Source organism: Engystomops pustulosus, chromosome 2 (genome assembly GCF_040894005.1).
Source record: "Engystomops pustulosus chromosome 2, aEngPut4.maternal, whole genome shotgun sequence".
Classification (NCBI taxonomy): Eukaryota; Metazoa; Chordata; class Amphibia; order Anura; family Leptodactylidae; genus Engystomops; species Engystomops pustulosus.
Window position 1 is genome coordinate 192,976,038 of NC_092412.1, and position 26,335 is coordinate 193,002,372.

The 26,335-nt window shown below is 42.2% G+C and overlaps 1 protein-coding gene across 4 annotated transcripts; it reads right to left on the minus strand.

Annotated features, from left to right (window-relative positions):
- Positions 1 to 879: 879 nt before the first annotated feature.
- SIKE1 (suppressor of IKBKE 1) lies at positions 880 to 15,422 on the minus strand. 4 transcript variants are annotated; one of them, XM_072137673.1, is made up of 6 exons: positions 15,296 to 15,422; positions 13,081 to 13,247; positions 11,575 to 11,680; positions 9,961 to 10,103; positions 9,622 to 9,735; positions 880 to 2,509 (listed from the first exon to the last, which is right to left on the minus strand). In XM_072137673.1, exons 1-6 carry the CDS (start codon positions 15,363 to 15,365, stop codon positions 2,408 to 2,410), a joined length of 702 nt encoding a protein of 233 aa, XP_071993774.1. In that variant the 5' UTR covers positions 15,366 to 15,422; the 3' UTR covers positions 880 to 2,407. The 4 variants fall into 4 exon arrangements, with proteins under 4 accessions (XP_071993774.1, XP_071993775.1, XP_071993777.1 ...); XM_072137674.1 differs by having other exon boundaries at positions 15,243 to 15,340; XM_072137676.1 differs by lacking the exon at positions 15,296 to 15,422 and adding an exon at positions 15,061 to 15,165.
- Between the last annotated feature and the right edge of the window lie 10,913 nt (positions 15,423 to 26,335).

Here is a 26,335-nt window from a genome sequence, read left to right on the forward strand (position 1 = left end):
TAACAAATCCTATATAGCAACCCCATTTACTGCAATACAGTAGTATAGTAATATATGGTAGAACTGATTAGACCATCTAGAGCAGTGGTGGCAAACTTTTAAGAGACCGAGTGCCCAAACTATAACCAAAATCCACTTATTTACCGCAAAGTGCCAACATAGTACCAACATAGCATCTTAAGCAGTAACTTATTGCTACCTGCTCTTCAACATCTATCAATCATATCGGCCCCTTGAGGCCACTAATACAGTTGAAAAAAGGAGGGCACATTCAGACGTCATTGTAGCTATTCACCAGGGTCTCTCTGTACAGTAAGAATGTAGGGTCCAGTAGGATGACCTACAAAGATACTGCAGTTCTATCAACACTTTCTTACTTTTACCGCAGTTTTAAAACAGCGCTGATTGAAGCATCTGTTAAATTGCCTGGGTTTGCAGGAAGATTTGGTGAATTTGGTCCTGTTTAGTGACCTCTGTCTTGGGATCAATGGCCTGAGTGCCCACAAAAATGGCTCCAAGTGCCACCTCTGGCACCCGTGCCATAGGTTCGCCACCACTGATCTAGAGGGTCTAAAAAAAAAAAAAAAAAAAAAAAAAAAAAAAAAAAAATAGTAAAAATTTAAAGTAGTAACAAATAAATCACCCCCCTTTCCCTAGAACTTATATAAAACTAAATAAACAGTAAAAATCCCAAACCTGTTAGGCATCACCACGTACCAAAATGCCTGATCAAAATATTAAAAAACCGGTTATTCTTGGCGGTGAATCCCATAAAAAAAAATAGCGCCCAAATGTCCATAATGCTACTATTACAATCACAGTAAAAGTTTAATAAAAAGTTATAAAAAGGTTGCACGGTCCTCAAAATGGTAGCAATCACGTCATCAGCTCATCCATACTGCAAAGTATAAAAAAGTTACGAGCGTTAAGATGGGAAACTATTTTTTTTTTTTTTACACATTCAATTTTTGAAAATGTATTAAAACACAATAAAACCTATATAAGTATGGTATCACCGTGATTGTACCGAACCAAAGCATAAAGTAGATGTAAGAGTGCACAGTGAAAGTCATAAAAACTGAGCCCACAAGAAAGTTAGTTGTGTTTTTTTTTTTGTCAATTTCACCACATTCGGAATTTTTCCAGCTTCAGGGTTCACGGGATGGAATAATAAATTACGTCACTGAGAAATACAATTTGATATCCAGAAACTAAGCCCTCACGCAGCTCTGTGCACGAGAAAATAAAAAAAGTTATAGATTTTTAAAGCCGGGAAGTGCAAATTGAACGTAAAAAAATGTGCAGGGGTTAATTATTCACATTGTCTTGGGATTTGCCAAATGCTATGATATTGAAAAGCTTGTTTCTTAAAACGATTATTCTGTTGCAACGCACTGCAACAGAAATTTCTCTTGCTACATGAATTCACTAGGGGAAAAGAAATAATAGAACGTATTGGGATAAAAAGCAAAGGCTCTATTCCCATGGTGGTTACATGCTCCATTCAGTCTACTGGCTTTAATAACAAAAGTAGCTGTAATTATTGTCAAAATGATGAAAAATATGACTCAATGTTTTCTACCAAAACTAAAAACATAAGAATGTAAAAAGACTAAGAGGGATTTAATCCATTACATAACAGATCCAGCAAGAAATTATGGTTTCCATGAGAACGGAAGCTACAGCAACATGATCATAATACAATATTGTAAAATTAAGAGTATTATACTGTACTTAAAGGGGTTTTCCCACAAATTCCCTAGGATAGGGCCTAACTGGTTGATCAGTGGCGGTCTCCACGCCAAGACCCCCCACAGGTCGCAAAAATGAGGGATCCATCGGACCCCTTGCCACTCCGTCGGAGCACGTGGCCGCGCATGACCTGCTCCATTAATCTCTACGGAGATTGGGAATTTTAGCTCAAATTCAGCTAAAAGATAAGAGCCTTGAAAATTATCTGAAACCATAAATGGGCAATTTGTTCTCCAGGGTAGATAATCCTCTTCTAGAACGCTGGATGCTTGGTCGAGTGATGCATACATGTAAGGGAGGGTAGGAGGAAAAACTGTATTGGGATAAATTTGGTCACTTATTAGTAATACAACACAATTATTTTGCTTTTTTTTTTTTTTTTTTTATTATTTATACCTAAACGTATCTCTCTCTCTCTCTATATATATATATATTTAAATAAAACATCTATTAATTTCATGGTAACTGTGCTAGAAGTCCACTGTGTCTCTACACAAGAATTGTGGTCTTTACCCCTTGAGGAACGTTTATAAGTTTCACATAGATAGGCAGCGTTCTTCATCATTCAGCGCATTCTCCAACATAACAAGGCAGTGGGTCACAAATCACTGATGAAGGTCCAGAAGATGACGATTATCTTGCAATTTGATGAAGGTCACTGGGATTTCTCTAAAGAATTCCACTCAGATTCATTTTTTCCAGATTGTGAGGACTCCTTGCTTACAGACAAAATAGCTCGAAGCTCCTTGTTTTCCAGCTAACAATATTCAAGAGAAAGGAAAAGAATTTTAGGAACTGCAGTATTTATGTAGAGAATATTAATGTATGCAGAGAATATTACATTTTACAGGTATCCAATTTTGACTATAAATCAACTTTATTCTTTATCCGGTGGATCAGGTAATACCCTATGTTTAGCCCATTCCTGACCCGCACCGGGTGTGCTTACATGGAGAGGGCTTACATGCTGAGCCCTCTCCATAGGCGGTAAGTCTTTGCTGCATATTGCTAGAACCGATCGCGGATTGCTGCCATCTAGGTGGGGATCGTCGGTCCCCATGACGTTATTGGATAGCAGCGATTGGTTGCCATGACAGACCCGAGGCGGTCTCGTTTTAACCCATTCATTACAATGTGCGATTTGCACATTTTAATGAATGAGGTGGAAAATCCCCACGGTAGTAGGGCAGTATATGATAGGATTGATCAGACAACCAAAGGTTTAAGTACCCTAGAGGGTCTGAAAAATAGTGAAAGTAAAAAAAAAATTATAATAAATTTCAAATCATCCCCCTTTCCCTAGAACTGATGTAAATATAAATAAACAGTAAAAATCATTAACACATTAGATATCGCCGCGTCAAAAATGCCCTATCAAAATATAATAAAGGGTTTTCATCCGCGTTTAACCCTGTAACGGAAAATAGCGCCCAAAGTCGAAAATTTTTTGCCATTTTGAAAAATATAAAAAGATTCAATTAAAAGTGATCAAAAGGTCATACAGTCCTAAAAATGGAAGTATTAAAAATGTCATCAAAAGTCACACAAATCCCCACCCACACCTCCGTACACCAAAGTATGAAAAAGTTATTAGCGCCAGAATCTGGCAAACCATTATAAAACCTATACAAATTTGTTAACCCCGTGATCGCACCGACCCACGGGGTCGGTGGAGCGCACAGTGAAATCTGTAAAATCCAAGCCCACAAGAAAACTACGCAAGTGCGTTTTTTTCCACCATTTTCAGTGCATTTGGAATTTTTTTCCCCACTTTCCAATACCATCACTATGAAGTGCAATTTGTTATGCAGTCACAGAGCTCTTTTTAAAATGTTTTCATACATTTACAAAAATTAAAACCTCCTGTACAAACTTTTTTTTGGGATTTTGCCATCTTCTGGTGCCTATAACTTTTTCATAATTTGGTCTTTTTTAGGACTGTATGATCTTTTGATAATTTTTATTGATTTTTTAATATTTTTCAAAATGGCAAAAAAGTGCCAATTTGGGCGCTATTTTCCGTTACAGGGTTAAATGCAGTGAAAAACGTTATTATATTTTGATAGATATATTTTGTGTTTATGATTTTTACTGCTTATTTATGTGTATATCAGTTCTAGGGATAGGGGGTGATTTGAATATAATTTTTTTAATAGTGAAGCAAAGAGTCCTCTGAGATTAAGTGTGGGATGGTATTGGCTAATTAGTTCAGAGATATATGGAGGGTGCAGGTTGTGGAAGGCTTTTTAAGTCATGTTGGTTTTTAACCCCTTCCCGACATTTGACGTAATAGTACTGCATGGCGGGAGGTGCGTTCCCGCAAAATGCAGTATTATTACGTCAAGCTTCTGGCGCCGGCTCCTGAACGGAGCCGGCGCCAGAAGCTGCGGGTGTCGGCTATATATTATAGCCGACACCTGCCTCTAACACCCGCGATCGGAGATTTCTCCGATCGCGGGTGTTAACCCCTAACACGCCGCGGTCGCGCTGACCGCGGCGTGTCAGAGGCATTTAAATGTTATCTGCGGGGAATCGGACCCCCCCGCGGCGCTTACCGGGGGGGTCCGCTGCTCCGATCGCAGCCCCGGGACTGCCGGTGCCCGGGGCTGCGAGATCTTCATCCGGAAGCCGGGTCCTGCCTTCTGGCAGGACCCGGCTGTAAGACACTGGGCATGCGCAGCATGCTCAGTGTCTTACATTACACAGTGCAATACATCTGTATTGCACTGTGTAACCTGTAAAATAGCTTGAACAAGTGATCAGAAGATCACTTGTTCAAGCTTAGATGTCAGTAACTGGAAAAAAAGTAAAAATAAATAAATAAAGGTTTTTTAAAATAAAAATAAATAATAATAGAAAGTGAAAGTCCCCCCAAACACCACATTTCCCTTTACACATGTAATAAAGTATAAAATACACTAAATCACAAAAAAACCCCACTTATTTGGTATCGCCGCGTCCGTAACAATCTGTACAATAAATCCTAATCATAATTGGACCCTCTAGGTGAACGTGGTAAAAAAAAAAACCCAAAAACTTGCCAAAAATTAAAACTTTTTATCAAAATGCTTTACAAAAAATGTTCTAAAAAGTGATCCGAAAAAGTTACAAGCGCCAAAATGATACCACTGAAAAGAACAACTTGTCACGCAAAAAATAAGCTCACAACCAGCTCCGTCAACCAAAAAATACTATAGTTATGCCGCTATAAATATGGCAATACTAAAACAAATGCAATTTTTTCTATTCTAGTTTTCCTTCAATAAAATTGGACAAATAAAAATAAAACTATATAAATGAGGTATCACCGTAATCGTAGTGATCCGTAGAATAAAAATAATATATTATTGTTATGCTACAGCGAACACCCCCCCCAAAAAATGCTAAAAATCCAAAACAAGAATTGATGATTTTATTTTCCTCCACACGAAAAAAGTTAATAAAATTGCTTCGATAAGCTAAACACCCTCTAAAATAAAGTTTTTTTTACAGTGCATCGCGTCTCGCAAAAAATAAGCCCTTATTTGTCTAAATTGCTTAAAAAATAAAGATTGTATAGCCTATTCCCAACGCGCGTTGTAATAGAACGGTGCGGCGGGTAGTGACTTGCCAACACCGGTCAGACACAGTGATCGGGGTAAGACGGCGGCTGTTCCTGACAGCCATCCATCCTGCCCCATGGACCAGAAGGGTTACGTCCCCCCCACACACCCCCAGTTTATTATCGCTGCTACTGGCTCATCAATTCAGACGAGCCGATAGCAGGGAATTTACTTATGACGTCAGTAATACCGATCACCATGTCTGTAGACACGGTGATCGGGGCAGGGTGGCGGCTGTTCCTGACAGCCACCAATTTTGCCTTGTGGTTCAGAGGGGTTTTGTTGCCCCCCTCTGTCCATGTTTGCCGCTATTGGCTGGTCGATTTGGTCCAGCTAAAAGCAGCAATATTCGTCACAATGGGCATCGCTAGAGTGAATAAGAGCAACACTTGGCGATAATTTCCCTACGAAAAACGAAGATATGGTACAAAAGCGCTGGCCATGTACATTGTACAGATTACGCTGTACAACTCTTACGAGCTGTTCCAATATGCAGGTCCTGCCGTATCATTTCTCCGTTTTCAAGAGGAAGATATTAGGAAACTAATATTGGGACAAGAAGGACGGGGCTCCTGTACCTCTGGTTTAGATGTATTTTGTCAGGGCAGCATTTTCACGGTAAATTCTGCTGCTTCTAAAGGAAGGACTCAGAAAAGAGTTTGTTCCAAAAGAGGAGTTAGGATGGACACTATATACTAAGGATGGACACTATATACTAAGGATGGACACTATATACTAAGGATGGACACTATATACTACTAAGAGACCTGCGACAACTCCAAGTGTGACAAAAGTTTAGATGGTCCCCTGGTCTATTCTACCTCCTTATACGCAACACATTCACAATTCACGCCCAACCTGTTGTGAATTCAGTAAAATGAATAATTGTAACAACTGGTAGGTCATGTTGCTCCCTATACCCCTCCACATTATTTCATAAGGGGCGCCACATAACGGGCACTGAACGTTCCAGAAATAATTGCAATTTCCATCTTGGACTCCATCGCACATCGTATTTGGAAACCACCTGTATGTTCAAATGCTCATTTCACGACGTGTATTACACTACACCACATATTACACCTTGCTAAATTCCCCAAGGGGTGTACATTCAACAATTAGGGTCACTTTTTGGGTTTTCCTCTGCTTTGGTACCACTACGGCTCTCCAAATGTATCCTGACACATGTGAAGGATTTCTTGCAAATTTGGCCTCTAAAAGACAAACACCCCTCTTTTCCTCTACTGTGCGACCATAAAGCATTTTATATGCACATGTGGGGTACTTCTACACTCGGGAGAAATAGTTTTACACCTTTTTCGGGGTTATTTAATATATTATCCCTTGTGGCTTACAGAAATTAGGAGTAAAGTGACATTTATAGGAAAATTTTCACCTTTTTAATGTTTAGGGCCTAATTGGATCATTCACCTGTAGGGTCAAATACATATATTACACATTGCAAAATTCTCTAAGGGGTGTGTGTTCAAAAATTAGGGTCACTTTTCGGATTCTTATCTGTTTTATACCACTAGGGTTCTCCAAATGCATGTCAAACATTTCTGTCAAATTTGGCTTCTAAAAGGCAAACATCCCCCTTCCCTTTTACTGTGCGCCCATACAACATTTTATATACACATGTGAGGTACTTCTACACTCGAGAGAAATAGGTTTACACATTTTGGGGGGTTATTACATTTTTTTTATCCCTTGTGGCTATAAAAAATTAGGGGTACAATGACCTTTATAAGAAAATGTTCACCTTTGTCCTATTTAAGCCAAAATTAAATCAAACACCTATATGGACAAATACTCATATTACACCTTACTAAATTCTCTAAGGGGTGTGCTTTCCAAAATGGTGACACTTGTTGGGTTTCCCCTCTGTTTTGGTACCGCTACGGCTCTCTAAATGCATCCTGACACATGTAAAGGATGTTTGTCAAATTTGGCTTCTAAAAGGCCAACGCCCCTCTTTCCCTTCTGAGCTTCACTGCGTACCCATACAACATTTTATTTGCATGTGTGGGGCAATTTTATACTCGGGAGAAATGCTAGTACACATTTTTTGGGGTTGTTTCATCTTTAATGCCTTATGGGATACAAAAATTAGCCGTAAAAGTGACTTTTTTGGGAAAATGTTCATCTTTTTCCTTTTAGGGACCTAATTGAAGCAAACACCTGTGAGGGAAAATACACATATTACACCTAGCTAAATTCTCCAAAGGGTGCACTTTCCAAAATGGTGACATTTGTTGGGGTTCCCCTCTGTTTTGGTACCACTAGGGCTCTCCAAATGCATCCTGACACATGTAATGGATGATTGTCAAATCTGGCTTCTAAAAGGCCAAAGCCCCTCCTTCCCTTCTGAGCCCTACTGTGTACCCATACAACACTTTATATGCAAAAGTGGTGCAGTTCTGTGCTTAGGAGAAATAGTTTTACACATTTATGGGAGTTGTTTCATCTTTTATCCCTTGTGGCTTACAAAAATTTGGGGTAAAAGTGACTTTTTTGAGAACATTTTCACCTTTTTTCCCTTTTGGGGCCTAATTGAATCAAACACCTGTTTGGGCAAATACACAAATTACACGTTGCTAAACTCTCCAAGGGGTGTACTTTCCAGAATGGTGTCTCTTGTTGGGGCTTTCCTCTGTTTTGGTACCATTATGGCTCTCCAAATGCATCCTGTCACATGAAAACTTTTCATCCATATTTGCCCTGCAAAAACGAAACAACGCTCTTTCCATTCCAAGTGCCCCCCTGTGCCCGTACAGCAGGGTACAGTGACAAAATGGGCATTGGCATGCTCAGGAGGAATTGCCCTAAACATGGTAAAATGCATTTTCCTTTTTAACCCATTGTGAAGGTGCAAATTTTAGTGTTCAATGAATCTATTGTAAGATAAAATTACATTTCTGTAATTTCACTTTCATTTATCTTTCACCCTCATGAAACGCTCAAAGGGTTAACAAAATTCCCAAAGGTTGTTTTGAATATTTTGAGGGGTGTAGTTTCTAAAATGGTGTCATTTGTGGGGGGTTTCTGTCATGTAGGCCTTATAAAGTCACTTCTAACTAAACTAACCCTCCAAAAGTAGGTTTTGATGATTTTCGTGAAAATCTGAAAAATTGCACCTAAAGTTATAAGCCTCCTAACATCCTAAAAAAAGGAAAAGATGTTTGAAAAATGATGCCAAGTTAAAGCAGACATATGGAAAATATTAGTTATCAAGTTATTTTAGTGATATGACCAACTTTCCAAAAAGTAGAAAATTTTGAATTTTGAAAACATTGTTTTTTTCAAAATTTTTGGCAAATTTCCATTTATTTCATAAATAAATACTAAACATATTGATTAAATTTCTCTACCAACATGAAGTACAATGTGTCACGAAAAAACAATCTCAAAATCAACTGGATATGTTAAAGCGTTCCAAAGTTATAACCACTTAAATAGACACATGTCAGATTTTAAAAAATGGGCCGTGTCAGGAAGGTGAAAAGTGGCTTCAGCGTTAAGGGGTTAAACTGCATTGGCTGTGCAATGGCTAACCAGTGGAGAGGCAGAGGAAAAAACGAGGAAACAGATGAATTAGCCAGGCAGAAGAGTTTAGGATAAATTAGAGGGGCATTAGAGAGTTAGCTGGGAGAGCACAGCGAAGAATATTGCAGTAGTCCAAGCATGAGATGAAGACGACTAACAATTTTTTGTGTTCTTGATCTAGGAAGGATATGACTAGTAAACAGTTTACCAGACAGAAGAGGACCAATAATTAGCGATAAAGGTATTATCCTCTGATAAGATAGTTGTGAATGGGTTAAAATTTGCCCTTATGTATAGAAGCTTCTTTCTTTTTATACTGTTGTACATTTCTCAAGAACAGTGTTACTAATATCAGATGATGCTTTCTTGTCAATCATTGCAGAGGAAGCAATTCAACCCTAGTCAATGTAATGATACGTCAACCAGGTGTATGGAGGTCTATCATTAACTGACAAAGAAATAAAAAAGGGCCTGGCCATGAAAGGGTTCACACAGCCTCACACCTGCTGTATATAAAAGTGGACTAAGAAAAGTTACATGGGTCGGGCCCAAGTTCTTCAAACTGTATTTGGTCAGAAGATGCACAGTTCATATAAAAAATGATCAGCCTCTTCATCCTAGAGACTAACTAGCGGCTTTGCATTAATTTAAAGACATTCTAGAAGTAAACTGTAACTTGATGCCATCATAACAAAGATAGAATAATATAAGTACATCTTACCTCTAGTTGTGCAAGTCTTTCGTGAACACTATAGGCCTGTTCTTCATCTACCTGAATGGCTTTCCTCATCACATCTCCCATGGAACATATTCGGTCAATATAACTCTCTACTTCCTAAAAGATAGTCACAACTAAAATGTTTTACAAATAGTAAAATGTTTTATCTAACAAAATTAACAAAATCAACAAGCAAAATTATGTTATACATACACAATTTTTAATAAAAATCATAACTAAATTATCTGAAAAATACAAGAAACATTAAAAAAAAGTCAGAGTCTTACAACCTGAAGATGAAATGTGATTTTAGAGCATGAAGTTTACACACGTATTACTTACAGAAGAGTAGCCTTCATGTGCTTCCACTACCGGCTCTGTGGGTACAGGCTTTTTATTGGCTATTAGTTGCAGCATTTGCCTCCTGTACTTGCTCATTATCAGTTCAAGTGCATACTGATGTTCCTCCAAAGACAACCACAGCTCTGAGAAAGGTGGAAGAAAATGAATTGATGCAAGTTGTGGTAAAAGTATGAAGCATAGCCATAACTTATTGTTTCCAGTCTTCCTTTCTCTGATAATTACATTTACATTCATAATCAAGGCCAGCCATAAACTCACCGTAGTACAAAGTCTCATTTGCATATTAAAATCACACTTTAGGAGTCAGGAATAGATCTGGGCTGGTGCCAGCTTACCATCTGGGGAGGCCTGAAGTTCAAAATACTCAAGGAAATCCTGTATTTACAGCAAGTTTGTCCATTCACTTTTTCTCTATACGTAAAAATGTCACTCACTGAGGCGGCGGTGTATTTTCTAATAGCATATGACATCACAAGCTGGGGAGTGGAAGGGAAACCCACAGACTTATAAATTACGAGTCTATGCAATCATTTTTATCCCCTTTTTATTTTTTGTAACTGTTAGGCTATATTCACACAAACGTATGGGGAATGTATATATTATGTCCTATGTATGTCCTATCTTCCGGCGGAATACGGCGACGTGTATTTGTATGGAGAGGGCCGGGGCCGAGCAGCACTCACCCCCTCCTCCTCTCCTGGGCGCCGACATGTTCACGCCATGCTACGGCACACGTGTGTGTGTGTGAATTTAGCCTTAATGTATGTACCGCATGTATATTTCTTTCAACTATCTTTTATCTGACAATATTTTGTGTGTACTGTTCTACTGTATATAAAACCCTTTAAACTTACACAGTCTCCGCTGGTAGCCTTTCTTGATATGTAAAGTGAGGCCTCCTGTCTCTTACCTCGTCAGCCAGAGGTTCCCGTCTATAAAATGACTTCAGATGGAGGGTCATGTGATCCCTAAGAGTCGATGAACAATCACCAGCTAGAGGTCACATGACCCTCCACCTGCTGCCATTTTATAGACAGGAATGTCTGGCTGATGAGGTAAGAGACAGGAGGCTTCACTTTACATATCAAGAAAGCAGAGCAAAATGTACAATAGATGTATATTGGTAAATTACCTAATATCTTGCCCCAGACTTACACACACACTACAAAAAACATGAGGTAAAGTGGCCAACTATCAGTTGGTCTAATTTATGACTGAATCTTTTGGTAGCTGAAATAGGTCTCGACTCTTTTTCGGACTAGTTACAATATGGTCTAAAAATGGTATAAAACCCTCAAATATCATGCATGGCCTGAGCTGGTGGATGGGAAGTAGCTGCTATAATCTTTGATCTAATGCCCGGATACCAGGGGACTGCCATCCAGAAGAGAGAGTATACAGACAGACCATCTACTGGTCCCAACTGTTAAATGAGCAATCAAATCGTTATCTCAAAGACAGTGACAACTAAAATACACGAGTTAACATTTCTACAAAATTCTACTAAATGAAAGCACTATTTCTCAAAAAGCTGCAAGAATCCTTCAGGAAAGTGCATAGAATTTAGCAGCTTGAGAAGCAGCTCATAATCACCTTTATTCTCTTGCTGAAGGTCTCTAATTTGAGTGTTTTCTTGACATAAAAGCACATGTGGCTTGTATTTTGAGTTGTCCTTTATTTCTGCCAAATCTTCTTGATACTGAAAAACCAATAAGGCAATGCTTAAAATAAAAAATGTGATAAACACCAAAATTACAATAAATACAACATGTTGTAGGGATCTGTGTGCTTCCAAACAGTAGGACAGTGATGGCGAACCTTTTAGAGACCAAGTGCCCAAACTCCAAACCAAAGTCCATGTAATCATCAAGTGCCAACACTAAATAGCCTAAAATCACACCATACCACTCTATAAGGGACATATAATACTGCTACATGATGACCATTACCAGTACAACAAGATAAATACCACCATACTGATAATAAACAGACCACTAAAGAAAGTCCAACATCACTAATTATATCACAAAGCAGGAGCAAATACAGCGCGGAGCACTCGCCCCATCCGGCGGGGAGCACTCGCCCCATCCGGCGGGGAGCACTCGCCCCATCCGGCGGGGAGCACTCGCCCCATCCGGCGGGGAGCACTCGCCCAATACAGGGGCAATATGAAGGATTGTTGAATTCGGCAGGGGGTGTGTAGGGTAATGTGTATGTTGTAGGGTGGAAGCACTGAACAGCAAATCTACATGGAATCAGGCAGGTGAATTTACCATCAAATCACCACATATGACATGTGTGTGGCCACATATATACATACATACATACACTTCCCTTGGTCCAGAACTCTGGGCACCTGTGCCATGCTGTCAGTGAGGGCAGTGTAGTGCACCCCAGGGTCACTGGCAGCATAGCACAGTGACAAGAGATCTGTGCCAATGGCAGTATATATGTGGCCACAGACATCTGTCATACAGGGCAGTTTGGGACACTAAACAATAAGCAACTATAGATGTTTAGTGTCCCAAAGCTGCCTGCCTGCTGCCTGTGACATACACACAGAGCAGCTCCTGCCTCCTGCTGCACTTCTCTGTACTCACTGGGCGTTCTGTAAGCTCGGGCAGTTCTCTCTCACTCTCTTTGTGTTCCCGGGCTTAGGGGGAAGGGGGAGGGAGTGGAGGGGCTGGCACTGACCTGCTGCTGTGTCTCTAGGCAGCACTGTTGAGCACAGAGCAGGTCTGATGCAGCCCACAGTAAAAGAGATCGCTGGAGCTCTCGGCGATCGGCAGCTTTTCCTGCCTGGCCAGTTCTATAGAGACGGCAATGGAGATGGTGCCCATGCCCTCTCTGGCACGCGTGCCATAGGTTCGCCATCACTGCAGTAGGACCAAAATGACCCATTACCTTTATTCTTTGGATTAGAAGGATCACAGAAAAAACTAATTTAAATAACTTTTGCTATGTTTTAACCCCTGCAGAGGAACCCACTCTTCACGTTAACAAGGCCAGTTCTCTGGGGGAATGCCACTTCAGAACGCAATACAATTTTTTTTTTTTAAGAGCATATTCAACCTGGGGACATAAGAAGATTGCACCTACCTTTTCTGGCAGACTTGTCCCAACCTCCTTCATTGCTTCAACATGCTTATGAAGAGAGCTAGACTGTTCGATTAGGGATTCGGCAGCATTGTCGTGGTCTTTAAGCCTCTCTAACAATGTCTTGGCGTCCTGTAAGATCTTGTCGATGGTACACGTCATGGCTGTACCTGTGAAATAAGACAGTCTATAGTTATACATATGCCGCAATAATCCATTACTTATGTGGACGGTGCAATGTTTAATACATGAACTTCAAGATGTAGGAAACGACTATAAAATCATAACAAGAAGAAAATAGAAGACTCCTTAGCAACCTAACAATATACAGATTTGTAGACATAGCGTCAACCAGCCCTGGAAAACCTCAGGCCTGTTTATAACACAAAGTAACAAGCTGACTGTGCATCACATAGCTGCACGTTCTGTAGACACTATATACAAACCACTGTCAATCATCTCTCTCCCCAGGGTTCAAATTTAGCCAAAAACTGTAATGTGAAATTCCACTACAGAATATATTACCATCCATTAAGGGCATGATTGCTGTAGAGAATGATTTACCTACAAGCAACCGGACTGCAGCTGTGGCAAAAAGGGAAAATACTGCCAGTGTTTTCTTATTATAATTCTTCCAGGTCACCAGTCATTTATGAGGGACACACAAAATCCTAACCCGATACACATTCTCCAAGACAGGAACTATTGCTCTGATCCTAATAGAAATACTATTGCAGATATACAATGCCATAGCAAACTATCAGCACCCAGAGACCGAATTACAGGGGATTCCCGATCAGGGGAGGGCCCGAGATATAATGCTGACGAAACCAGAGCTGTGTGTATGAGCTCATAGTGATATACAGGGACCTGAACTAGCCACAAAAACGTATACAGTAATAACTGTATAAGTAGCGGATGTGTGTAGCGTGCTAACGTCATGTGAATAATAATAATTCAGGATTATAATGGGGATATTTATCAGAAGATCAAACTATTAGGGTTTTTCGTGACAACCAATCAGAGCTCAGTTTTCATTTTAAAAAAACATCCATGTTTTTTTCAAAAACATCATCGAGCAGGGAGCTCAGACTTATTCAAGGGTTTCCTGATATGGACAGCACATCATTGTTCCACAAAAAGCTTTCAGCAGCCCGTCATTTGTGAAACGTAGTATTCCATGGCCGTCATTCGGTTACAAGAGTGGCGGGGCAATTTATGGTCAGCCAAAGTCTTTGAAAATAGTCAATGCTCCTATGTTTTGTCTTCCTGCACACATGTGCAGATCCTTGGACAGCAGACAATGGTACCAATGGCAATAGAAAAAGGCAAGGACAGTCAGCTCATAAAGTCGTAAGTAAATGGAGACAGATGCTGGTCGCTGAGAACACGGTTAGCACACGTTAGTGTGCATGAGGCCTTAGAGACAGAGGTGACCCCACTCTATGACAATTTGGGCGGCACGGTGGCACTTCTGCCTTGCACACTGGGGTCCTGGATTCGAATCCCACCCAGGTGAACATCTGCAAAGAGTTTGTATGTTCTCTATGTGTTTGCATGGGTTTCCTCCGTGTCCTCCGGTTTCCTCCCACACTCCAAAACATACTGGTAGGTTATTTAGATTGTGAGCCCCATGGGGACAGGGACCAATTTGACATGCTATGTGCAGCACTGCGTAATGAGTATGCGCTATATAAAGAATTATTATTATCATCCCCTGAAGGGAGTGGATCGCAGGTTTACGTGCTTGACTTACTTATCTGGCGCTCCTAGGACTGCTATATCCCATAGAAGGTGCAGGTGGAGGATCATTCACTACGAGACACATACTGTCCCGCGTTCTCCTGATGAGGAGTATATATGGATAGGAGACAGTGTGGATCTACCTGCTGTAGCCACATCCATCCCATGGCACCAGCACAGCTGCCCTGTACCATCACAGGAGATATAAACAGACCGCCAGGGGGTCCCCTAACAAATCACCTAATGAAACCCATGGAAACTAGGACCCGGAAGCCACCACTGCGACTCATCTACTAGGACTCGATAGAAGCCCTAACTGTGACGGCTAACGGCCACATCACATATACCATAACCAATGGAGGCGGAGAAGCCGCGCACACACTCAGCGCTGCCCATAACAAACCACAGAGCAGCGCCCGTACCTGTCACACCTGCCCGGCGCCTCACAGCCTCAACCACTTCCGCCTCCACTCACCGGAAGTTACAGCCCCGCGCGCTGATTGGTGGCATTTCCCTTGCGTCATGTACGCCACTCGGGCAGCCATGTCATATCCTGGCACTTTCCAGTTTACTTTCTGACTATGTTTTAACGTTTAACCTGGAATCCTGTACCGAGGACGAAGCTAGAGTTCCGTCTGAATTCTGCCTCTCTTGTTTTATTACTGTTTATCAGATAAGTCATACACCATCAATAGTTGTCCAGAAAGTCTCGTAATATGCCCTCTAGTGGACAGCATATAGAATGCAGTCTCCTATTTGTATTTACTGGGGCACATTTACTAAGGGATTTGAGCCAGTTTTCTGTCAGACTTTGCATATTCTTTTGGGTGTAAACTGCTTGCACAGGTATTTAACCCCTAAGTGCACCTGGGCATTATAGTACGTCCCTGTGGGAAGATACTTTCTATACGTTTTGTAACATCCTGCTTCTGGAACCGGCTCACAAACAGTCGAGACCAGAAGCAGTGGCTGTCAGCTGTATATTATATCATATCGCTAGTGTTAACCACTTACATGCCGCAGTCAAAAATGACTGCAGCGTGTAAGGGTTTTCCTTCTATGGATCGGATCCCCCGTGCAGCTTACCGGGGGATCCGATCCACTTCTGGTCTGCACCGAGGTCTGTCAAGTGCCCCAGGGCTGCCTGTTCTTCTCGGCAGTCTGACCCCTTCCAGGTCTGACTGTAAACTATCTGCGCATGCCTCAAGTTGTATAAGTAAAAGTTAAAAACAGTAAAGTTCGTAAAATGTCACTTTCCCGTAGAAAACAAAAATACACAAAATATCCACATACAGGCGGTCCCCTACTTAAGAACACTCGACTTACATACGACCCCTAGTTACAAACGGCCCATTGAATGTTGGTAATTTACTGTAGTTTAGTCCAAGGCTACAATAAACAGCTGTAACAGTTATCACAAGTGTCTGTAATGAAGATTTATTGTTAATATTGATTCTTATGACAACCCAACATTTTTAAAATCCAATTGTCACAGAGACCAAAAAAATTCTGGCTGGGATTTCAATGATAAAATATACAGTTCCGACTTACATACAAATTCAACTTAAGAACAAACCTCCAGACCCTATCTTGTATGTAACCCGGGGACTGCCTGTATTTGGTATTGCTGTGTCTGTAACAATCTGTATAGTAAAATCGTTACTGGACATGCACGGTAAACCCCGGGGAAAAAAAACTTTCTGAAAAAAGATAATTTTTAATAAATACCTTTAAAAAAAGTTATGCACTCTAAAATAAGACCACTAGGAAGAACAACTCTTCTTGCCAAAAAATAAGCCCTCAGATGAAAAATAAAAAAGTTATGCATATGAAAAGATGGTGAAGCTAAAATGAACAAGATTTTCTCCAAATTAGTTTTTATTCAGTAAAATTGAATAAAGTACACAAAATTCCCACATATTTGTTATCAATGCCTCCGTGAAATCTTTATAATAAAACAGAATCATTATTGGACCAGCAAAGTGAACTCTGGAAAAACAATACCAAAAAACGCTCAGAAAAAAGATAATTTTTAATTAATACCCTTTAAAAAAATGCTCTAAAAAGTGATTTAAAAAATGTTACACACTCTAAAATAAGAACACTAAAAAGAGCGCTTCTTGCAAAAAAATAATCAGATTTTTAAAAAAAAAACATTTTTGCCGAATTACTTTTTATTTAGTAATATTGGGGAAAAAAATCTGTATCAATGAGGTATTTACATAACCTCAAATACCTATGGCAACCTATCAAATAAAAATAATATACTATTTTTATGGTATGGTAAGCGCCAAGATAAAAAACCCCCAAAAATCTTCCTAAAAATTTTGGATTTTCATTTCCTCCACCAACAAAGAGTTAATAAAATCAGAAAAGTGCATCTCACGTGGCAAAAAAAAAAATAACCCCCTATAGGTCCACATTAAAAAAAATTATAGCCTGTATGTACTATTTGAAATGCTCTGAATGGTGCTCCTTGCATGAGTCCATACAGCAGGATACCACCACACATGGGGCATCAGTACACTCGGGAGGAATTGGGTATCAAACTTTGTGGAGCCTCTTTTCATTTAATCTATTTCAAATGTTGAATTTTTCACCCAAAATGAATGTATTGTCAAAAAATATTACAATTTGTAGACCGCACCTCCATTTTGTTTTAACCCCTATGAAACACCTAAAGGGTTAACAAACTTCATACATTGAGGGGTGTAGTTTCCATAATGGAGTAATTTACGACTCTTGCTATTATTTAGGCCTCTCACAGTCAATTGAAAGTTGCGCAGGTCCCTCTAAATACAGGTTTTGGTGATTTTCCAAAAAAACAAAAAGCCTTTCCTTGTGGAAGTTGATACCTCCTCTGTGGGAGCTGGGGTGGTTGTTACCCAGAAAGGGCCTAAGGCCAAACTCTGTCCTGCGGCTTCTTCTCCAAAACTTTCTCCTCCGCAGAGAGAAATTATTCTATTGGAGATTGTGAGCTTCTGGCTATCAAGCTTGCCTTGGAGGAATGGTGCCATCTGCTGGAGGGAGCCCGATTTCCAGTCAGCATTTACACGGACCACAAGAACATTCAGTGGGGCAGATTTACTTACCCGGCCCATTCACGATCCAGCGGCACGTTCTCTGCAGTGGATTCGGGTCCAGCCGGGATTCACTAAGGTAGTGAAGTTCCTCGAGGCCCGGCGGAATGCCCTGAAATTCACCGGCCTATTCCTGGTGAAGGTAAGCGCGAGTCCCGCGTCACTCTTTTTTTTTAAATGGGGCCGTTTTTCCGAATCCCTCGGGTTTTCGCTCGGCCACGCCCCCCGATTTCCGTCGCATGCATGCCGGCGCCAATGCGCCAAAATCCGATTGCGTGCGCTAAAATCCCGGGGAAAATCGGCGCAAATTGGAAATATTCGAGTAACATGTCAGGAAACCGCGAATCGGGCCCTTAGTAAATGACCCCAAGTATCTTCAAATGGCTCAGCGATTGAACCCGCGTCAATACCGGTGGTCCCTCTTCGTGGCACACCAGAGCGGCCTCTGGGAAGGCCGGAGGAGACTCTGAAGCGCCTCTGGGAAGGCCGGAGGAGACTCTGGAGCGTCCTCTGGGAAGGCCGGAGGAGACTCAGGAGCGGTCACTGGGAACTCCGGAGGAGACTCTGGAGCGGCCTCTGGGAAAGGCGGATTAGACTCTGGAGCGGCCTCTGGGAAGGCCGGAGGAGACTCTGGAATACCACAGGAACACGGGAAACACAGAGGCATCTGGAAACGCACAGAAAACACTGAGGTGTCTGGAAAGGCTCACCGTTAAGAATCCTCTGCCGCTGATCACGGAGCCGTTTGACCGTCTACGGTGTGCGAGAGTCTTTTCCAAATTGGATCTTTGTGGGGCCTACAATCTCATCTGCATCAGGAAGGGGGGAAGAACGCCTTTACCACTTGTGATAGACATTTTGAATATCTAGTTATGCCTTTTGGACGCTTTCCAGTCGCCAGAAGAGTCTTCCATTCTTCGGCTACATAATCTCTGATAAAAGCTTGCAGATGAATCCTGCCAAGTTATCTGAGGTTTTTCAGTGGCCATGCCCAGTGGGACTACGTGCTTTTCATAGATTTCTGAGCTTTGCAAATTATTATAGACAATTTATCCCAGATTTCTTGTCTCTGGTAACTCTGATTGTGGCGCTTACGAGGAAAGGTGTCAATTCTCGTGTCTTTCCTCCAGCAGCAGAGGAGGCCTTCACGAAATTAAGAACTTTCAGTATCTTCAAACGGCTCAGCGATTGAACCCGCGTCAAGCCCAGTGATCCCTCTTCTTTTACCGCTTTGATTTTCAGACCTATTTTCTTCCTGCCGAGAAAAACATGCCTTGTCCCGTGCTTCCGATGTTATTGGGGAGGAATCTGCTCCGAGGCATATCATCCCTTCAGAAAGGCTTGTTCTAGCAGCGCCGGTGGACCTCCGACGAACTACCTTCCGGCAGGACTTATGTGTCTTCGAAAGAGGATCCTGACCTGGGGACATTCTTCTCATGTGGCTGGGCACCCTGGGGAACAGCGCTCTTTGGCCCTCATTTCCCGATTCTATTGGTGGCCAGACTTGGTCAAGGACGTTCAGGATTTTGTGGGTTCCTGTAACTCTTGTGCTTCCAATAACCTGCTGGAGCAGCACTGGGAAGCTGCAGAGCCACTGCAGCAGCACTGCGAAGCTGCGGAGGCTGGGGGGACTCTTGGGGAGCTGCTGGAGCAGCACTGGGAAGCTGCGGAGGCTGGGGCGCCTATGGAGCAGCACTGGGAAGCTGCAGAGGCTGAGGCGCTGCTAGGGCAGCACTGGGAAGCTGCAGAGCCTGGGGCACCACTGGGGCAGCATTGGGAAGCTGCGGAGCCATTGGAGCAGCACTGGGAAGCTGCAGAGGCTGGAGTGGCTCTTGGCACACTGGAGCGGCCTCTGGGAAGGCCGGAGGAGATTCTGGAGCGGCTTCTGGGAAGGCCGGAGGAGACCCTGGAACGGCCTCTGGGAAGGCCGGAGGAGACTCTGGAGCGGCCTCTGGGAAGGCCGGAGGAGACTCAGGAGAGGTCTCTGGGAACACCGGAGGAGACTCTGGAGCCGCCTCTGGGAAGGCCAGAGGAGACTCTGGAGTGGCCTCTGGAAACACCGGGGAAAAACCGGGCAGGCATGGAAGCTAGACTTGATGTTGTTCGAACCTGGACCGGATTTTTTCCAGAAACGTGGTATAGGTAACCATGTCCGGATCACCACTATCCCACAAAGGGGTAGCCCAGGCCAGGGCCTCTCCAGAGAGCAAAGAGAAAACAAATGCCAGCTTAGTGTATTCGGTGGTGAACTGGGAGGACATCAGTTTAATATGCAGCGAGCACTGACCAACAAAGCTCCTGCAAAAATTGGGATTGCCATCAAATTTGTTTGGCTTAAAAAATTTGGCTCCAGACTCTACTACTGGAAAACATGGCGGGGTGACTGGAGCAACAGGAGGAATCACGGGAGCCTGCTGCTGGGAGGCAATCATCCGTCGAAGAGTGGCAGCGAGTTTGTCCAGAAGTTCATTCCAGATCCCTGTCCGCGGTCCATGTGCGCACGTCCCTGTCTCCTAGGGAACGCATCGGTTTCAGGAAATTTAAAGGGTCAGCGCACCATTTATTGGCCCTGACCATTTTCCCAAAAGGCTATTTAAACCTGCCTCTTCCATCACACCCTGCCGGATCTTTGAGCCTACGCCATTATGAAAGCTTCCTTGCGATATTCCTGCGTTCCTGTGTGTTCCAGCTCCTGAGTTCTGTGTTCCTGCATTCCTGTGTGTTCCTGCTCCTTAGTTCCCATGTCCTGTGTTCCTGTGTCCCATGTGCCTGTGTTCCCGTTTCCATCTGCCTGGATCTCCCATTGCTGATCCTGGATTGGACTTGACCTTGCATCTCTGCTGCCTGCCCTGACCCTATGCCTGAACCTGACCACGAGACTGTCTCCTGCTAAGGCACCTCAACCTCGGCTGCCCCTGCGGGCTAATTGCACCTGTGGAACGACCTGGTGGTACCCTGCCTGCTGCAGCAAGACCATCCTGCTTTGTGGCGAGCTTTGGTGAAGAACAGGTGCCACTTAGATTCCGGTCCCATGTGTTGGCTAGTACCACCCCCTGAGGTAGTTCAGAGGATCCACTCATCACGAATCCCGACAGGGAGGAGATTGAGAGGAAGAGTAAAGGGGTGGGGAAAGTTCAGGGAGGAAATATGCCCTGTTCTCAAGTGAAAAACCTTAAGATGTGGCGCTGCCAGTGATCAACCAAGCATTTATGGTAAGTAGGGACCTGGAAGATAAGTCAAAGAGACCATTGATCCAACTAGGAGATAAATGATCTAATAGACCACAAAAACACAAGTATATATATATGTATAGTACCTCCTCAAAGTGCAAATGGCCCACACAAACTCTTACCTTTAAGGTGTAACTCAAGGCCTATGGATCCAAAAGAGAATTTTAGAAATTCCTGAATCACCATATTCAGAAACCCCTTTGGTGTAAAGAGCTGGGTAAGGTGCCATTTTTTGATGGGCAAAAAGTTTTGATTAATATCATTTTGGGAACTGTATAACATTTAAAAACTGTGGGGTGCTGATCGCAATTGAAAGTGACACTGTGGTCTGTGTATGACATCAAGGATCTCAGCTTTTCCCATCCTGGGTGTTAGTGCCAGTGCTAGGCTGTGATAACACAGCTAAGCACCAGTTTCAGAAGTACCTTTATAAAACCCCAATAGACTGAGAACCAGGTGGCCATTTGCCCCGCTTCTCCGATCCCAGAAAAGGATTTTGCATTTGGTTGGGGGGCATAAATCAATAACTGGCATGTGAAGTTATTGGCCATATAACCTTTTGTAGTTCTGGAGGTAATTCTTGGTACCAATGAGTCTGCTCAAAGTGTGAAATTATTTGCACTACCATGGAGTTAACCTAAAGAGCTTGTATTAAGGATACGGCTGGGGGAGGTGGGGGATAGTTGTGACATGTGTAATGCACTAATGTACATGAAAAGACCTGACATGTACCCCCTTCCTGCTATGTACTTCTATATTCATCACACTCCTTCAGATGCAGGCCTGAACTGGTAATCTGGCCATAGAAATGAGCTTATTGACATGGGATCTGCATTCAAATGCAACAGGTGAAGACCCACTGTGCCACCTACCCTGTTTAGCTGAAATCTTATGTCCAGGTCAAGAATCTGAGCAATCTCATAATTTTTCACTCTTTTACAGGAATCTGGAATTTGCTAAAATGAGGACATCAGGCTGTTTTCTCCAAGAGCAATCTCATAGATGGCAGCTCACTGCTTGTTACCAGAGGTATACCTCCCAACTTCTGGAACACCGAAAGAGGGATAAAAAAATTATGTGGACTTTCTTTTGTCTTAACCATGCCTTTTGCCCCAACCCTAACTTCAGCCCCAAATAGTATAATTCCCTCCTTAGTGCTCCCATCTCCCCTTCATACTGTGGCCCCCATATATTCAGACCCTCCTGATATTGTGCCAGCCAGATGCTTCCTCTCATATTGTGGTCCCCTTGCAGCCCCCCCCCCATATTGTCGTCACCCCACAGCAGCTCCCCTTCATACTGTGCCCACCAGCAGCTCCCCTACATCTTGTGCCCACCAGCAGCTCCCCTTCATACTGTGCCCCCCGACCATATTGGCTTTGATCAGTTGCCATGACAGCCTGAAGTCTTTATAAGACTCCAGGACCTGTCATTGCTGCAGATCTGTGCCAGTGGCACACTTTAACCGATGTATAGCAAATTCTCCATATACTACAACACATTAGGGGGTCTAAAAAATAGTTTAAAAAAGAGTATAAATCATGCTATTTTCCCTACAACTGATAGAAAAATAAACAAATAAAATCATAAACATGTTAGGTATCACCGCGTACCAAAAGTACCACTCTATCAAAATATAAAAGCAGATATTCCTGGTGTTGAACCCCATAACGGAAAATACTACCAAAATGTATGAAACACTGTGGAGACGTGTCATTTGGAGTGCCCAGTAAAAGTCAAATAAATATTGTGCCAATAAGAAAATGTCACAAATGTGTTTTTACAAAAATTTCACTGCAATTGGTATCTTTTTCCCGCTTCCAAGTTTCCAAGTATACAACACAGAATATTAAATTACGTCACTGCAAAACAAACTTTGTTACGCAAAAAACAAGTCCGATAAAGCTTAGTGCATTAAAATTTTTTAAAAGTTATGGATATTAAAGAGAGGAGCAAAAATTGGAAACGCACAACCGTAAAGGGCATCATTGAGAAGGGGTTAAAGTTGGAGTCAGATGGAGTTTGTAAGAAACTGGATTAATCTGTTTTTGAATCTTGAATGGTCCTAGGAAAAGGGAAGCAGATTTATAAGAAGATAACTGCATTAGGATATATTTGGAGGACAGTCTTAAGAGGTGTATAAGTGGAGCATAATCAAGAAAAACAGGATTTTTTACCACTTTGTTCCCTATAAATATACACTTGCTGCCATGACCCCCACAGTTTTCAGCTGTGACATCATTCTTGACACCACATGATCAAATGTTATAGAAATACTTTTAATTACTTCTTTGAACAGAAAGAGCATCTGTCAGCAGAACACAAACAAATTTTTGACTACATCATGTATTCTGTTAGTTTTATATACTGAAACTTTGATCTATAAGAATATTTTTTTAAATCATGACATATTAAATCATCACATATTACACTGTTTTTACAGACAATTCTAAATGTAGATTACTACAAAATTGAAAAGACGACACTCTGGAGAGTTTTCTGGCTGTCACTTGGTATGTTGACCAGTAGCCCATCAGTGGCAGCTTGTCCAGTATTTGCTCATGGTTCATCCTTGACCTTAGGTGATCTTGTCTTATCTAAGCAAATGCCCCTCTTGATAAGTTTTGGAAGGGATTTGTAGATCTGTTGCCTTATCTGCAGTTTGTCTATTTTACAGTAAACATCCTCCACTTAAGCTGTGTAGACCTGACTCCCTTTTCTACCTTAGTAATTTGTTCAGCAAACTAGCAAAGCAAGTAAATCAAACAAACTCATCCACCTTTCCAAGAATGTACACGAAGCCCCACATGCTGATGTTATATCAGGAGTTTACCAGCAGAAGATAGATGCCAATTAAAAAAAAAATTAAATTTATAATAAACTAATAATTCATATAAACTAGAGGGATATAGCAGTCAATAATATATTTGGGGTGTCAGTAAGATAAGAACTCTGGAGAAACATCTGGAGAAACAGAGATGTATTAATAAACTGTGATAAATGGGACAGCATTTGCAAAATGCATTATATGAGAGTTTGTCAGTAGTGTTCTATGCATTGACATTGGCCCATCATGTGTTAATGATATGTGGGAAGATATTAAAATGTTGAAAGGGAACCTGGCACCTTTTAGATGTTCCAATGATGCCTATATCCAGGGCCGGATTAAGGGTGGTGGGGGCCCCTGGGCACAAACTGGTGGGGGCCCTTCCAACAATGGTTTTGAAAGTATATAGGCAGCCAGCCTCTGTAGTATATAGCCTGCCAGCCTCTGTATATAGCCTGTAAGCTCCCGTAGTATATAGCCTGCCAGCCCCCTGTAGTATATAGCCGCTAGCTCCCTGTAGTATATAGCTGCCAGCTCCCTGTAGAATATAGCCTGCCTGCCCCCTGTAGTATATAGCCTGCCAGCCCCCTGTAGAATATAGCCTGCCTGCCCCCTGTAGTATATAGCCGCCAGCTCCCTGTAGTATATAGCCTGCCATTCCCCTGTAGTATATAGCCTGCCATTCCCCTGTAGAATATAGCCAGCAGTCCACTGTAGAATATAGCTGCCATCCCTATAGTATATAGCCAGCTGAGTCGCTGAGCTGAGGTGGGGGCCTCTTTAAAAGTGAAAGTGGTGGGGGCCCTGGGGCTTGAGCCCCGGTAGCCCCTCCTTTAATCCAGCCCTGCCTATATCTATCGGATTACAGCCACCATTCTTCTAAAAAAAGACTTTTATTGATGCCTTATGTTACTAAAGATCCAGTCATGGAGGAAAGGGGGGTCCAGCATACACTCAAGTAACCTCACCTCCTAACTGACCAGTGTAAAGTGGGTCCAAATGTAGAACTCAACAGTCTTAAACTGTGACAAATTGATCATCATAATGATGAATCGGTTGCAGCAACTTGTGTTGAAGATCTCTGTACTATCGGAACTGGAGACACATTAATCAATTCCCCCCAATAAGTGTTGGATAAACTGTGGGGATTGTAGCTTGTGTGTTATAAACTAAGGAATTCTTGTTCCCATTCTGACTAAATAGATTGACACCTACTGTATAAAGTGTCATACATGGGAATCAATTAGATCTATTCTAGAATACATGTTCATTTCAATGCAGAGGAGCGAAGCAAGTGCTTCCACTTCTTCTAGGAACACAGAATTCCCATTATTCCCCAGTGTGACAATAGTCCCAGCTGTTAGGAGCCCATCAGTCTGTTGCCACATCTTATTTTATGAAATATGACATTAAGAAACATATATGGAGTTGGAATTTTTGGCGGTAATTTAAATATAGTTAAGACAGCTTAGCACCGGGGCTCAAATAAAATAACTTTGGAAGTTGCTCTTCCCTTTTTTGATACCTATCAGTACATTGGAAAAGCCTAGAGATGCCTGCTCAGCCAGTAAGTGGGGCTGTCGGTGACCCTCTTTAGGTAGTGATTGGCTGAGATGGCATCTACCAGGCCTTCCAGTGTGTGTTAGACACAAAAAAAATATTAGCAGGAACAAGGACAACATCAGAACCCAGGTACTGGGGGATATTTATCATACGCTGGCGCTCGTGCGCTGCAAATTCGCAGCCCGATACATCAAGAGGCTTTTTCACGTATGAAAAGTTGCCGGCAGCAGCGAGTGCGCAGTAATGCCCCGCGCCGGCCCACTCCCGTCCGACCGCCGCCCCCCCCCCCGGGCCGGCCGCGCCCCCCCCCTTCACACCCCTTCACGCCCTACTGGCGTGAAGGTGGCGGATTGGGGAAAATAATCGCAAAAGCTAGCATTTTCAATTATTTCAGGGCCTCTGCGCCACTGGCGGTGTGCGCAGAGGTCCTGATAAATATGCCCCACTGTGTTCATGTTAAATTCCGACATCCACAAGCTTAGCTGTTTTAGTATATTTTAATTCCACAAAAATATTTGTTAAAAAGGTTGACTAAGCTTTGCACCTTAATTCTTAATTTACAGTCTGCAGGAGGTTTGACCACTATGACCCTAGCAATCAAGAGGAAGAGTGACCATACATCCAGGGCGATATTTGTCCGTAAGGAATTTAGGGCTTGTGTCTAGGGCTTCTAGTTACAGTGGGAACTTCCTTAGGAGAAGGAATTTAAAAAAAAAAAATATTTCATCCTTTGCAAAACTTCTGCCAAATTGTGTCCTAAAATATAGCAGTGATAGCCCAGGAAGTCATAGTTTATAGTTGGAGAATTTAAGTTT

Bases quoted from the DNA above. Each gene is read 5' to 3' on its own strand.
- SIKE1 (XM_072137673.1), bottom strand. From the start codon at position 15,365: ATGGCTGCCCGAGTGGCGTACATGACGCAAGGGAAATGCCACCAATCA. The intron at 13,248-15,295 runs GTGAGTGGAGGC...CTTATTTCACAG, and splicing joins GCGCGGGGCTGTAACTTCCG to GTACAGCCATGACGTGTACC. The intron at 10,104-11,574 runs GTGATTATGAGC...CACCTTTCTCAG, and splicing joins CCTTCAGCAAGAGAATAAAG to AGCTGTGGTTGTCTTTGGAG.